The sequence below is a fragment of the Ammospiza caudacuta genome, chromosome 4 (genome assembly GCF_027887145.1).
Source record: "Ammospiza caudacuta isolate bAmmCau1 chromosome 4, bAmmCau1.pri, whole genome shotgun sequence".
In the NCBI taxonomy this organism is placed as follows: domain Eukaryota; kingdom Metazoa; phylum Chordata; class Aves; order Passeriformes; family Passerellidae; genus Ammospiza; species Ammospiza caudacuta.
The window spans coordinates 28320827-28335119 of NC_080596.1; the positions used below are offsets into that span (position 1 = coordinate 28320827).

Here is a 14293-nt window from a genome sequence, read left to right on the forward strand (position 1 = left end):
TGTGTGTTCTTTTCAGAAAAGCTAATTGTGTCAGAGGGAAAAATTCAAGTAATCATCCTGTTCCTTGCACTGGAAGGTTCTTAAGTATTCGGTTTTCTGTTCATCTCCTTTCTTTTTCTCACCTTGGTTTCTCTAAAATACTCGGTACAGGTCAAATAAACAGACCTTTGCTCCAATGTTGTACTGAGTTAAAAAACCCCCAGAAATCATTATGTTGTTTTTCACACTGTATTTGACCAAGCAGCTTCTCATACAGTTTGTGACCAGGTCAAAAAAGCATTTCAGTGGATTATCTCATGCAATGCTTTGGTGTGTGATGAGAGAGAAAGAAATGAATGGGTTGGGAAGTGTTAAAATTGGTAAAATTGGGTCAATTTCCTATACATAGCATATCCCATTTTGTATAACAAATTCTGAATTCTTAAAAACTTGTAAACACTTTCTATCAATGCACTACCTGGATACCATTCTTTCCCTAGAGGTCAAAGCATTAGTGACTTTCCTTGATAATCCAGAATATAACCCAAGGACATAACATCAATTGCAGAGAGCACAGCATTTTAACTAGGTTTAAAAAAATTGTGACAAAACATATTAATCAGACAAATTATAAATACTAAAATAATAATTTCTTCAACAGAATAATGAACCATGTTAATATAAAAAATATTTTCTAACTAAGGGGCTAGTTTTTAATTTGATTTTTATTCTAATGGTAAATTTGTGTCTACCAGTGAGCAGCTCTGGTTTCAGATATTTCCTGTTCTTCCTTAGGCACCATACCTCATACAGCTGCAAACAAACAGCATCTATGAATCCAACCTGCATGCTGGGAATTTTGTTTTTCTTCTCTCTGTTCATTAGATCCTGCAGATAATAAGAGAACAAGTTCTGTGTTTAAATGCATTCAATATAAAACTCAACCAAAACCAAAGAGTCTGGAATTAAAAAGCAGCACCTTAAAGAGCACAGCAAGCTCAGCACAGTGGGGTGTCATTACAGGTGTTAGAAGGAAGGGAATTGGACTGCATGACTTCCCTCAGGAGACTGGCTTTGGGTTGACAGAGCCCAAATATGCAGGCAAACTTACTGGGTTTGGATAGTTACATATAGGTACCAATTTAGGAATGCATTTCCTAGCCAGTTAGTAATAGTGACTTAAAGGAAATAATCCTGTCTGTTCTTCTGGTTCAGAAATAACGTCACACTATTGGTGTTTTGGAACCACAGAACAAAACTGGCTTCTAGGAGGCCAGGGAAGGAGCTAGTCCTGCAGTGTGGTCAGTGGGAGAAATTTTAAGCGCTGTTTCCAAAACACATTGAGCAAGAGGTGCCACTTACTGTGGGTTCTATGTTGAGTTCCTTCCGCTCTTTATCTCCTTGATCAAAGAACTCAGTAGCCACAAGCTCAGCAATCTGTAAGAGATTTCACTCATTGAGAGGTGTAAAAGTTTGTTTGCTACCTACAAACGAGTAGTTCCTATCTCTCCTTAGGATATATCATATTAGCCCCCACACACATCATGAGACTCCAGTTCAGGATTCCACCACTGCCTTTGCAGTAAGGACTGGGTGGAGGAAACAAACTTTAATGCAGTTTGCATTTAGGAAACCTTAAAAATTAAACACATACCCGTTGCTGAACTGGCCATGGTTTGGTTATGGCTGATAAGTCACAAGCAGTCATCAGCATTGCTCTGCAGAACAAAGAGAAAGAAAGGCATAAATTACTCTCTGTGAAATGTATGTAGCCACCAAGTCAAGTGACTGGTAAAATAGAATATAGAATTCCAAGGAACATCAAGTCAGAAAAACAAGTGAAATTAGAGCAAAGTTATAGATGTAACACCACATGCTATTTAACAAAGTTTCTTATACAGGTTGCACACTTAGTACTTCAGACCCAGGGAGTTCAGTGATCTGTGTGGCAATGCCAGCTTGTACAGGCCCAGGGCAAAAAGACCTGCTAGGTTTAATCAAGTTCACAGCAACATGGCATGGGAAATTGGCTACCCAGTAATATTAACTGATTTCATGATTATTCTGCTTTTACTTACAGAAATAGCTCCTTTTGTGAGGGATCTTCCATATTAAATTGCTTCTTTCTTAGAAGTTCAAAAAATTCTCCTCTCCTCCTTAAAAAGAAGTTAAAACAAAAGATTTTGCAGGACACTGACATGATGCTAATATCCAGCAGTGATTATTCGGCCAAAGTTTCTTCTGACTTACTTGATGTAGAGTGCCAGGTCTGTGGCAAGAATGGCCTGTTTTATCATTTTCAATGTAGCCTTGTATTCTTCAATGGAAAGGCTGCTGAGAATCTGATTTCCCTTTACAAAAAAAACCAAAACCAGTGCTATCAGTAAAAAGGGCAACAGCACACCAGTTTGCTTAAGTATCTCTAAGTCACCAAATCATTATGAGTTACTTGCTGATATCTGAGGTCATTCTTTTACCCTCCCTCCTCTTGCAGATTGCCTAGTTTAAAAACAAAACTTCCAGTCTTCCCAAGTAATGGCAGAAAGCTGCAGAGCAGCAACATCATCACTCATCATCACTGACTATTACAAAATGAAACTGTAAGCAGAGCAACATCAAAGCCTTTAAGTCCATTTTATTCATTAAAATTAAATTTGTCACTGGCTGTATCACAGCTTCTCTTTCCTCATCATTCCCCTCCCTGAAGCAGAGGAATTATTCCCATACCTGCCCATACACCTCTAGTAAATGAAAATATTTTCCTTTTATGAAGCAGCATAAATAAGTTATTAAGTAAAAGTATGAACTCAGCAGCCCCCTACTAAACCAAAGCAGTACGGAGCAGGTGAAATGGAACTCACCTCAATTGTTTTTCCATATTTGCCTACCTGAATAGGAAAAGATCGCTATACTACAAAGGATGCCAGAAGTACCACAACCTGTGACACAAAAGGAGCAGTCCTTTGGAAGGATTGTGAATGCTAAATAACTGGTCCTGAGAATTAGTTAATAGCATCAAACAAGAAGAATGTAGTTTTATTTGCATATTTACTAAACTTAGGTCTGGCTTCACTTTGGAATGTCAACACAAGCAGTGTTTGGTTTGGTCTCATCAGGGCTGCTTTGTGTATGTGTAGGCTGGAATGTTTTTGAAACGAGAAGGAGGACTGGGGTTTGTTTGATGGTTCATAAGAGGTCCTGAAAATGGCACAAAGCCTTTTGTTTCCTTTGGTGCAAGGAAGCAGGTACTCAGAAGGATGTTAGCAAGGCTTCCCTTATCAGGCAGCACTTGGAAGGCTTTGGTAGCACTCAGCAACAGAACTGTGATTTCCCTGTTGCTGCATTTGCTTTCTTTACCCAAAAAGGAATAAAGAGCACTTTAGAACATATAAGGGTGGGATTCTATCCAGAAGCTAAAAATAGAAAGTAAAATAGTTTCCTTCAGCATACACAGCAATGTGGCACTCACTGGACTATTCAGGATCATAAGGCATTGATCAAAATGATGATGCTCCATGATTGAGTGGCAATACAGCTGAGCCAGTGGATGTTCGCTTCTGAGGAGGAAAGAGATGGAGAAGTCAAATTAGACAAACATACTAGTGATCCAGATATAACTTCCCTTTTAACATTCACCTTGTAGGAATATGGATAAAAAGATAATGCTGTTCCTTTGTCAGAGAACTTAGAGCTCTGGTGTTCTGCCTTCTCTACGTGTAGAGACCAGCTGCATGCGAGGAGTGACAATGTAATAAAAGGTTACATAAGGAATGAAAGTTCCTCTATAGAAAGCAAAGGCAACACGAAGAGTTCATTCACAAGCACAGTTTAGGAGACAGTTTTGGTTTCTGCAACATATTCTTAAATACTCTTAAACCAAATGTTCTTAACCCACCTGTCATATTTAGTTAGCTCAGCTGCTGAGCCTGTAAGTAATATGCAAACCTAATAGGAAAATTCCTGCAGACCTCAGTGCAATATGGTGCTGGGCCCAAAATGTTGATCAAGTAATTTCCTTGTGTTAGTAACTATACTGGTGTTTCATCACCACTCTTGTCATGACCAAACTACTGCAACATTGTTACCTACCCTTTGCCCAGGGTAAAATCCAAAAGGGAAACTGCTTGGAGGCCAACAGTGATGTTGACTGTTCTACAGGCAGTGAAAAAAATCCAGCGGGAAACCAAACTGTGTAGGTACAGAACTTAAAAACACCTTAGTGCAAAACTTAAAAGCATCTTAAATAGCAAATTCTATTTTCTAAACTGAGTAGCATTTGAGTAGCTTTAGTCAAAATAGAGAAACTCCTCTCTTGAGGATTTCCAATTTCTCCCTGTTCCTTGTTGCGTAATACAGTTCTTGGTTTTTGCTGCTCTGTCTTAATTTTCAACCCCTGGTCCCACATTGCTCATGTAGTCTCTTCAGCTAAATCTGGATTTTTTTGGAAGTCTATTTTGCTGATGATCCTGGATCTATTACTCCAACTATAATCTGATTTACAAATGTTTAATCATGTCAGTAGCTCTTTTAGCATATAATTCCATGCGATTTTCTGTATGGTTAAAGACCATTCACAAGACTTAATGGCTGCAGGATTGGGCCCCCGTGTGAGTGAGTGCACAGAGGCTCAAATAAAAGTCATAAGAGAAGACTCTGGGGATTTAAGAAGCACAAAAATGAGGAGAGAAAGATGGAAAGACAAACAAAAACCCAGAAAGGAAGATTAAAGGATGCAAGCCCCTGAGGAATATGGGCTGGCTGCCCAGCACCTCCTCTGAGACCACCACAAAAGGGGCATAGAGCAAATGTACTCTTGTGTTTCTTTAAGGAAACAAACCACAGGATGGTGCCAACACATGCTGGGTGAAATTCCCACTGAATGAAGTGGGATGCATATTCTGTGTCCCAGAGTTCATCCTGACTGGAGAGAGAAATATGTGAGAAATCTCTTAGGTTATCTTCCCAAGTATTGCTCCAAGCTAGAGCTTGCTTAGTACTCGCAGACCCTAACTGGGGCTGGAAATAAATTCAGCTCTGACTTCTGTAGAGGCACTTCAGTCAAACCCCCACTCCAGGCCAAAGGACACCGTGGCTTTCTGAGCATAGGGATGTGGTTATGCAGCTTTCTGTGCTTCCTACTTTGCATGTGGGATTGGAGCAAAAAGAAAATAACCCCCCTGCATAAATACCAAAAGGCTTTCAAGCAGTTTCCTTTCTGTAACTTCTACTGCCAGGACCATTTCAATTTTTGAAACTCTGCTGCTTAAGAAAAAAATCATACACTGAATATCCACCCTCCCTGCTTCAAAGGAAAAAACAAAAGGGATCTGTTCCTAGAAATAACTTTTGTATTTAGGTTTAAAAAAAAAAAATCATGGAACTTTCTGTTGAGAAAGGAGTTATTAAGCTATAGCCATCTCAGCTTTACAGCATGTGTAAACGTTAGATTTTGCTGTCTATGACACTTTCCCAGGACATTTTTGAGAGGAGATGACGCATCTCCAGATGTCTTCCAGGAAATTTATTTTTAAATAAATAAAGCAAAAAATAGCTAACTAGTTCCAATCGCTGTGAGGCTACAGTTACTGCTGGAATCCTCTATTACCAAGCTAGAAAAAGATCACTATTCTAATGTTGTGGAGTTTGTTTTTTTTTCCTTTACATATCAGTGTTACTCCAAACACATACATCTGAAATGCAAGAGTTCTGCTTCAGCTTACTTTTTTTCTGCCTTTCAGTATTCTGTACCTAAACAAGTTTTTCCTCCCTTACTATCTTACTTTACACATAGCGAGAATGGCAGACCACTTCTTCACAGGTCACTTCAAGACCATTCTCCAGCTCTGCCAGAAGATGATGCACATTTCTAGGTATCTTTTGCCCATCTCTTTCCCAGGACACACTGCCATATCACAGGAATCACCTTAAGCCACACTTGAAATCAGCTGAAGACTCATATGTTATTTGAAGTGTTACCAAATTCACTTGATTGGGCAGATTTCAAACTACTAATAAATTTTAAGTAGCTTTAGTTAAAACTGAAAATATGGGGAAAATTTTAGTCTTGTTCTGATATTTCATTCTGATAACTTTAAGCCAAAATATTTTGTTTAGTAAAAATATTTTTTCAGTGTTTTAAATATATTTTGCCTTTTTGTATTGTAAAGGCCTTTCTGTAATTCCAGATTGGATCAAAGTTAAAGAGTACAGATAACCCACAATCAATGCAAAACAACCATACATTTTTAATATGATTTTAACTATGTCACTTATTCTAAACAACTTAGAATTCTGGAAAAACATGGCTAAACCAAGAGTAAAACAATCTGAATTCAAAACAATGGGGAGACCCCTCTATACCAGAGGGGTGCAGACCTCAGTGCTGTGTGGGCCTGGACAAGAAGCGAGCAGCTGAGTTGGGCAGCGAGTGATCTGAAAAGCTGCACGTTTCCTACACACTGTCACTTGGAAGCTGCAGCCTTTTGCTGTCACTTGATGGGAAATAAGGGAGGGGACTTTGGGAGCAGGAAAACGTTGTCCCTGCACAGCAAAGAGTTCACTTAATCTGCCATCATAGTTAGTCAGCAACAGAGGCGGTGCATCTACTTCAAAGAAGTTGGGAATGGTTCTGCCTGTTCTTACGCTTTCTGCTTTGTGAAAACCTGCTCCTTTGCACAGCTCCACAGCATCAAAGCAGTCAGGGTGTACCTAATTTAGTTCTGTGCTAGTGTTTGTTCACTCACTTGTTTTTATTTAACTTCTCTCAGACCCACTTACCTTTGTATGTAAGAGTTGTTCACTCCCCTGTGATCCAGATCATGGCTCAGAGTTGCTATCAGCAAAGCCAGCGTTTCTAAGTCAGTCAGTTTGCTCTGTATGCAAAAAGTAATGCCACAAGTGAGTTGTGGATTTATTTACTACAATGTGTTTTACATCTGCTTTCTGAATAATGAGAACTGCTCTTAGTACACAAAAGACAACTCAGTTTGGAAATGATTGATTTTATGTTTCTGCTAGGAAGATGCATCTCCCAGTGCTTGCCTTTCCCCTTAAACTAGAAAAAAATTGAATTATGTTCAATGCTGTTCAGACTCCAGAATCTAGGACATGAGAATCAGCAGGGAGTGAATTCAGTGTAGTTAAGAATAAACAATTTATGGAAATTGCAGTGGAGACTGTCAGGATTCCAAAAATAGCAGGCAAACTATCAGGATCATCAGAGATTGCTCGACCGCACACAGAGCTAAACTACCACATGCATTCCAAAAGGGAGAGAAGATGGATGTCCTTGCCTTGGTCTCTTTCAGCACCTTTTGTCATTTTCATTAGTGAGATAAAGTTTATAGAGGAAAGAAATGCCTCTTCCTCATTGGTATTGGATTTTGACATACAAATGTATTAAAGACATGTTTTTTCAGAATGAACAGAAACATTGTTTCCTAAAAGAATATAAAACCAAAACATATAGCCTGTTTTGCAAGAATATAGAATCAGTATTTTATTTATTTAGAGAATCATGTAGCCCTAATCAGAATGATTACATTGTTTTTTAAATTATTAGGTGTCTTTTTAAGTGAAAGGTTGAAAATTTGTTCAAAAGCTTTGGAAGGAACATTTAAATATTTCTTTCGATGTTTTTATGTACTGTTATGTATCTAAAGCTGTACTCAGCTTTGCATTTGAACTTTAAAAATTCCTGTTGAAAATTTTAAGGAAACATCCTGAAAATGGGTCAGCCTTTTTTTCTCTCTACTTTTTTGACTTGCTTGTAGCATAAGCATTAACTTTAAAAGGACATAACCATGTACATGCCTTATTAGAGATATTCCCGTTGGGAACATCCTGATAACCGCTTCCAGAGGATTTAACTGAAACAGGGAACCAAAAACCACAGCAGCAGTTTCACAAACCAAGCCCTCATAGCCAGAAGTCTTCAGCAGAAGATTCCACTGACAATACCATGGAATGATGAAGATCTTACTGACCTGACAGTCAGAGCTGTGCATCATTAGAGAATTTGTCTTAATAGAGGAACTGGAAATGTACCTGAATTTTCCCAGATTTCAGAGCAGCAAACATGCACTGTGCTGTGTTGAAGGCATGTCTCCAGTTGTGATAAGCAACATTTTTCCGATAGTTTTTCTTCACACTTAAAATCCACCTGCAGAGAACCTTTAAGAAACAGCATCACATAAATGTGTTTTCATAAGAACAGATTTCTAATACATTCAAACTTTCTTAATCCCACTTGAAAACTCTCTTACTAAAAAGAAACTAAATCCATTTAACTCAATTTCAAGTTCAACTCTAACACGCTTGTAACTGTGAACATTGATAAGAACAGGCTTACATCCACTAGTACAGCACCTATTTGAGTGTGCCATACTTGTGGGTTTGGGGTTTTATTGCTAAGGGCTAAATGTGAATGTCAGAAGCACTGCTGTTAATTCAGAAACTGTATGTTGAGATACCTGGGAGAAAAAATCCTTGATAATCATATTTGATGGAGAAAATTTATTTAGTTATTGAGTCTGCTTAAGATCTGTTTTGAAAATAAACAGACAGCTTTTCCCTCCTATCAGTTTGCCAAAACCCAAGCAGAATTGGACTTTGGAAAGCAAATAAGTATGATAGAAAGATTACTACATTGCAGGGTATTTTCTTTTTTATGCTGGAGGAAAGCATGTCCTGGATGTTTTACTCAACAGTATTAGAAATTATGGGTTATATACTTTTATATATATATACAGACACACACATATACACACACTTTCTTCCTACGTTTTGTTTGTAAGGAAGTGACAGTATGAAGGTCAGGTAGTAATTTGATATTGGGATTAAGGTTGTTCACCTTAGTACAGAGGTGAAGCTAAGTACTAGGACCTTCAAGGGATCAGATTAGATAATAGAGCACTTTTGGCCCTTGGACACTACTAATCTAATTGGTCTATAAACTGCTGATCTAGACAATAAATATATGCTTTCTTTAACTAATGTTAAAGAAATGTTGTAGGGCCTATGAAGCCCTACAAACTGATCTTGCATTTTGATATAAATTTTGATGGGTTTGTTGAAAATGTTATAAAGCAAAAATAAGGTATTTAGAAATGAAGGTTTCTACAAATATATGTTGTGTGCACTCAGTGGAAGAGGCTGAAGAGATTTTTCTATTTTACTTGTCTTGATCACCTTTGACAGATGTGTTGGTAAAAACCTTTAGGGAAATTCTCACAGCTCATCTATGTAATCATCTGCTTCAATCTTTACTATTTCCATATCCATGAAATTCCTCCTAATCTGTTATTTTGTAGGGAAAGACTAAGGTAATTACTACCTCATATGGACATAGTGAACAATGTTATTGTCCTCTTTGTAAGAGTTTTTCACTTCCTGAGAAGTTGCTATCCTCTCTCTCCTCAGTATTCTGTTTTCCAGTCCATTAATGATAGACTGTAAAATGATTTATCCTTCAGTAGAACCAATCTCAGGACAGACCCCAATTCTTCATATGCCTTCCTGGTTTGCTAATTACTCTTTAATACAGATGTCCAATTCTATTTACAGTGAGATCATCTCACTACTCTGAATTCCTAATAATTAAGGTGCCTCTTTCTGTGGGGGCAGTATTTGGCAGCAACCATACCTCGTGTTTCATTTGGAAATTTTGCACCAGGTTGAGGTCTGTGAACATTCGAATTGTGCACAGTGTTGTTTCAAAGTCTGACAGCTCAAAGTCACTGAAGTAGAAATCAGTCAGGTTGAGAGTTTGTGCAGATGGCACTACAGCAGCCTGGAAAAGAATGAGAGAACACAGCTTAGTGCTGGGGCAGAGAGCAGAACAAATACCTGCTTCTTCAACAGACTTATTAAAAAGAGACACCCAATTTTACCTTCATGTGATACTGAAAACTGAGGATTGCTTCACATTTACTTCTCCATGCCTCTCTTGTTTAACATTACCTTGGATTTAACAAGCACTTTTCCATAGATCAGGAGAACAAGGGTAGAATTACCTGGTCAGTCTGGTTGTCTAAATCACCAGAGGCAAATTGTAACCAAAAGTATTGATGAAATTGGGAGAAGGAGAAAATAAGGCAGTAGAGTTACATGTTTGTTTTTATGGATATGCAGACAGCAAAATCCGTAACTGTTGGCATTTTTCTAAAAATGGTGAGGAAAGAGATGTCAGTAAAACAGTTTTGCTAACAGAATCCACATTCAGCACGATGGGAGTCAGAACACGTCCACAGGCAGAGCTTTCTCAGGGCTAGAAACCTAAAAAATGAGAGTTCATTTGTGATCAGTAATCTTTAAAACCCATGGTCAGTGGTTTTGGTGCAGTTTGCATACAACCATAAACCTTCAATGTGAAATTTGAAACTACAAGGTACACAATACACCTGCTATCCTGCATATTTTTAAATCTGAGTTTTTCATTGTCAGTAATATCTCCATGTATTACATCCCACTTCTAGTTGCAAAATACCGAGTATTTATATCTGTTGCCCTTCAAAATACCAGGTGGAGATTATGCTAAGTCTTATATTAACTCTCATACTTACAAAATAAATGCTAAATCTTATACTATAGAACAAAATGTAGTATCATTTTCTGCAGTAGAATAAAAGGTGGGGTTCTCAGTGCTACTGCTATAGAGCTGTTTCACCTCAGTATGAGTGTGGTCCAAAGAAAATCAGGTAAATCTGAAATGGTGAAGGAAATAAACCTTTGTGGTTTTTTTTCTCTTTGTAATTCTGGGGGAAAACATTTCTCCAGTGTGGGCAGCTGTGTCCCAGAAGGTGAGGAACTGAAAAGGAAGCATTTGTCATAATCTACAACATTAGTACATGTAACATGCAAATCCATGGAATTGTGTCTGCCAGCCTCTGTTCCTGTCCTCTCCCTTGTGTGTCAGAATCAGGAAGTCACAGAAGATTATGAAAAAGAATATTGACACAGGGAAAAAATGCACCCTTTTTGCACCTTTCTTCTGCCACTAATTTTATGTCCCTGTTTGGATTCATGTGGGATTTCAGCTGTGAGCACATGAAAGGCCTGCATGCTCAGTGGTAAATAATGCAACTGTTCAGCAAAGCTACTGACATAATTTTGAAAAACTGCAACTGCAGGCTGGGGTTTCACTAGGAAAGGGGCTGCAAGGACACAGAAGGAGCTCAAAAGAACACCTCACACCTAACTTCATTCATAATTTATCTTTCCCTTCCTTGATCTTCTGCCTGTTACAGCCACAGCAGTAAGTTTCATTTCAGCTGAAATATAAAAACCCTGCACTGTATGACAGTTTATAGTGTTGTTTAACCAGATTAACTATTTCCTTTTTCACTTAATGAAACCACTAGAGCCTTCTGCCTCCTGTTTTACAGTATGAAAGTTCATCAGCTATTTTAATTTCAATTTATTGAGCTATGGCTTCTGTAAATACATTGGCAGCAAAAAGAAGTCAATGGAAAGTGTGGGACCACTGTGTGGCAACTACAGAGAGATTTGCTTTGTTTCATCTGCTTTGGATGATAAAACACAGGTTGTAGACAGTACTCAGGCTCAAAGGAGGTGACTGATACAATAGGACAGTTCTGTAGTATTTGGAAATGATGATTAAAGTAAAAAAATTGACTGCAGCCTACTCCATAAGGCAGATAATAGAATAGAATAGTGCCAGTTGGAAAAGCCCTATAACCATCTTCTAGTCCAACTGCCTGATAAGTATATATGTTCAGATTATTTAGAAGCAAAAGGTATATCCAGAAAATAATTCACATTATTTTGGCCATCTTTATATGACAATATGAATGCAAAAAATAAAAACTAAACTAAAAATTTAATGAGTGCAAATAAAAGGCCCATGCTTGTGCTCTGGTATCACCTTAGAAGCAGTGGCTGACACAGGCCAGGACTGTGCTAGGAAGCTGTGGACAGTTAAGCCATGCCAGTGGACACTGCCCGAGTTCTAGGTTTGCTGTGGTCCTGTTTCATCGAGCAGTAACAGTGGAACCACAAAGGTTTCATCACAAGCCCTGAGGAGAAAACCTTAGGAGAGGAGTTGCACTCTGGTCTTGTCATGGCCCGTTATTGATGAGCAGCAGTGTGGTAGGACTGAGGTTCAAAAATCCATGTGACACCATTCTAGAAATATCCTTATTCCCACACCTTGTTGTGTCACTTGGCCAGACCATCCCATGCTACCCAGCTCGTGGTCCCCTATGCCTGCCTTCCTCTCCATCCCTCCTGTTTGTTTTCATGCAGCAGGGGTGATGCTATTTCCCTGGAATAGCTGCTGAGGGCTTGGAGAACCTAAGCACATGCTGTGCTTTGAAATGCACTTGAAATCCTAGCTGTAGTTATTCCTTAGGCAGTGGCTTCAAAACACAGAATTAACATGGGCAGAACAAGACACTGCACAGAAAAGCAACTAGAAAGAAATTTAAAATCATTGCATTAAAAATTCAATACAGAATTTATATGTAAGGCCATAAAGCTGCAGCCATACTTGGGATATTTGAAAGGTACCAAACCTGTAAGATATACAGCGTTCAGACTTAGCTGCAGAAAGAAGAGTTCTCAACATTTTGCTTCTGGAATACTTAATCATGAGTTTGATACTGACATTGCACCAGTGACTGTCTCAAACTCCTGAGAAAAATCAGTTAGCACAGGTCTGGGTCTCACAGTGCTCTGGCCAGCTTTTGTCTCTCACTGTAGACACTATAATATTTCCCTTTTATGTGATTCAGCTCAGGAACCCATCAGTATGGGCTTCAATGTCATTTTTATTTCTGGAACATATGCTTCTGCCCCTTTAAGGTTGACATCTATGTACAGGACTGCTCTTGGTTGTTCTACTAAAGCAGTATTTCTAAAGTAATAGTAAAAAATGCAATTACCACTGTTACCTGCAGCTCCCTCGTTTCCTCCTCAGCAGCAGAAGCATGGTATGAGAGAACCTATAGGAAGAAAAAGCAGCCCTTAGTACAAAGAAAAAAGCCATGAGATAACAAGGTACTTTTCGTAGAGCAGACTTTCCAGCATTCCACTGCATTTGATGATGAAATTTTCTGTCCATGCAGGGCCTGAGCCAGTTTTAGGGAAGCTTTCTGAATGCATATGGGGAGATATCTGCATCTCTCACAAATCTCCCACAGCACAGAATCTTCTTGAGATAATTAGGCCAAGAAAACATAAATAGCTTCTATGAAAGAGCAAAGAATCTGATTTTCTCTTTGAAAATTTTTCATGGCCCATTTTCAAAGGCAAATAATGCACAAAGCAGCTCTTATTATGAGCCTGACATTATAGCCATAGTAATTCTTTCAAGAGTTTATTCAGACATGAAAGAAAGTTTTACCCTAACTGAAACTTGGCACAAAAGTCTAAAAGACAATACATTCATTTTAAATTAAAAAAAAAAAGCTCAGATTTTTAACTATTGAGAACATACGACATGAAAATGTTACAGAGTTTTATTTTTTTTTAAAGAACCCGTTTAATACACTAACCTATAATCTGGCTGGAACTTCTTATAGCATCTATGAAGTGCTATAGTTGGAGACAGAATTGCTAATTTGCCATATAAGCAAATTATTTGGACAATAGTTTTACAAGCTTTTTATTTAACATGACCTAATACAGGTTTATTTGAGAACTGTAATGTTTCTGTTAGAGGCCACAGGGCACATAATCCCATTTTAGGAGCTCTGCAAACACTCTGTTTACATAATGGATGTTAGGAGATCCAAAGTCTACACATTTTTCACTTTCAGCTTCAAGTTATCACCCCTGAGTAATTCAGTTTCTCAGACTAAAGCCCTCTTCAGCTGTGAAGCTTAACAGGAACCAATTTAAAGGCTGTGACCAGATGATGTTCATCTTGATATGGTTTGATGGAGTCTGAGGAAATTGCTGAGAGCCTACAATAGTGCTGCAGTTAACTCCTCACACTGCTTTGTCTGAAGGACTGAGCCAAAATCATCACCAAAACCTTCAGACAAGAAGAGGAAACCCCTTAATCTGCCAAACCATTTCTCCCTTCCTATGCAGCAGAACGCACCCACTGTGCTGCCAGCGTGCAGCCTCGTGGAGAGCAAGAGCCTCCAGCTCCTCACTCAATCTCAGCAGTAAAGTGAGGACACAGTACCAAATAAAGAGTCTGCTGGCAGAGTCAGAAACAAGCAGAAAATTCCTGAGCAACTCAACAGTCCAAATGCTGCTCTCCTGAGGGATAACAATTTCTGTTGAGTGTCCCTGGGAGTAGCTGCTCTTACATGCAGAACAGAGAGGATCTGGGGAACATTAGAAT

The 14293-nt window shown here is 38.6% G+C and overlaps 1 protein-coding gene across 3 annotated transcripts in view; it reads right to left on the bottom strand.

The window, feature by feature from the left end:
• Window positions 1-14293, bottom strand: part of PDE5A (phosphodiesterase 5A) — a 104781-nt gene that overhangs the window by 5760 nt on the left and 84728 nt on the right. For 2 of the 3 annotated variants that reach the window (XM_058803080.1, XM_058803078.1), the window contains 10 exons: window positions 12882-12941; window positions 9623-9769; window positions 8026-8151; window positions 6757-6851; window positions 3449-3536; window positions 2230-2330; window positions 2058-2135; window positions 1634-1697; window positions 1342-1416; window positions 784-867 (listed from right to left, as the gene is read on the bottom strand). In XM_058803080.1, coding sequence (XP_058659063.1) covers window positions 784-867; window positions 1342-1416; window positions 1634-1697; window positions 2058-2135; window positions 2230-2330; window positions 3449-3536; window positions 6757-6851; window positions 8026-8151; window positions 9623-9769; window positions 12882-12941 — 918 coding nt within the window. The remainder of the gene's footprint in view (window positions 1-783; window positions 868-1341; window positions 1417-1633; window positions 1698-2057; window positions 2136-2229; window positions 2331-3448; window positions 3537-6756; window positions 6852-8025; window positions 8152-9622; window positions 9770-12881; window positions 12942-14293) is intronic. The other variant, XM_058803079.1, reaches the window with a different exon arrangement.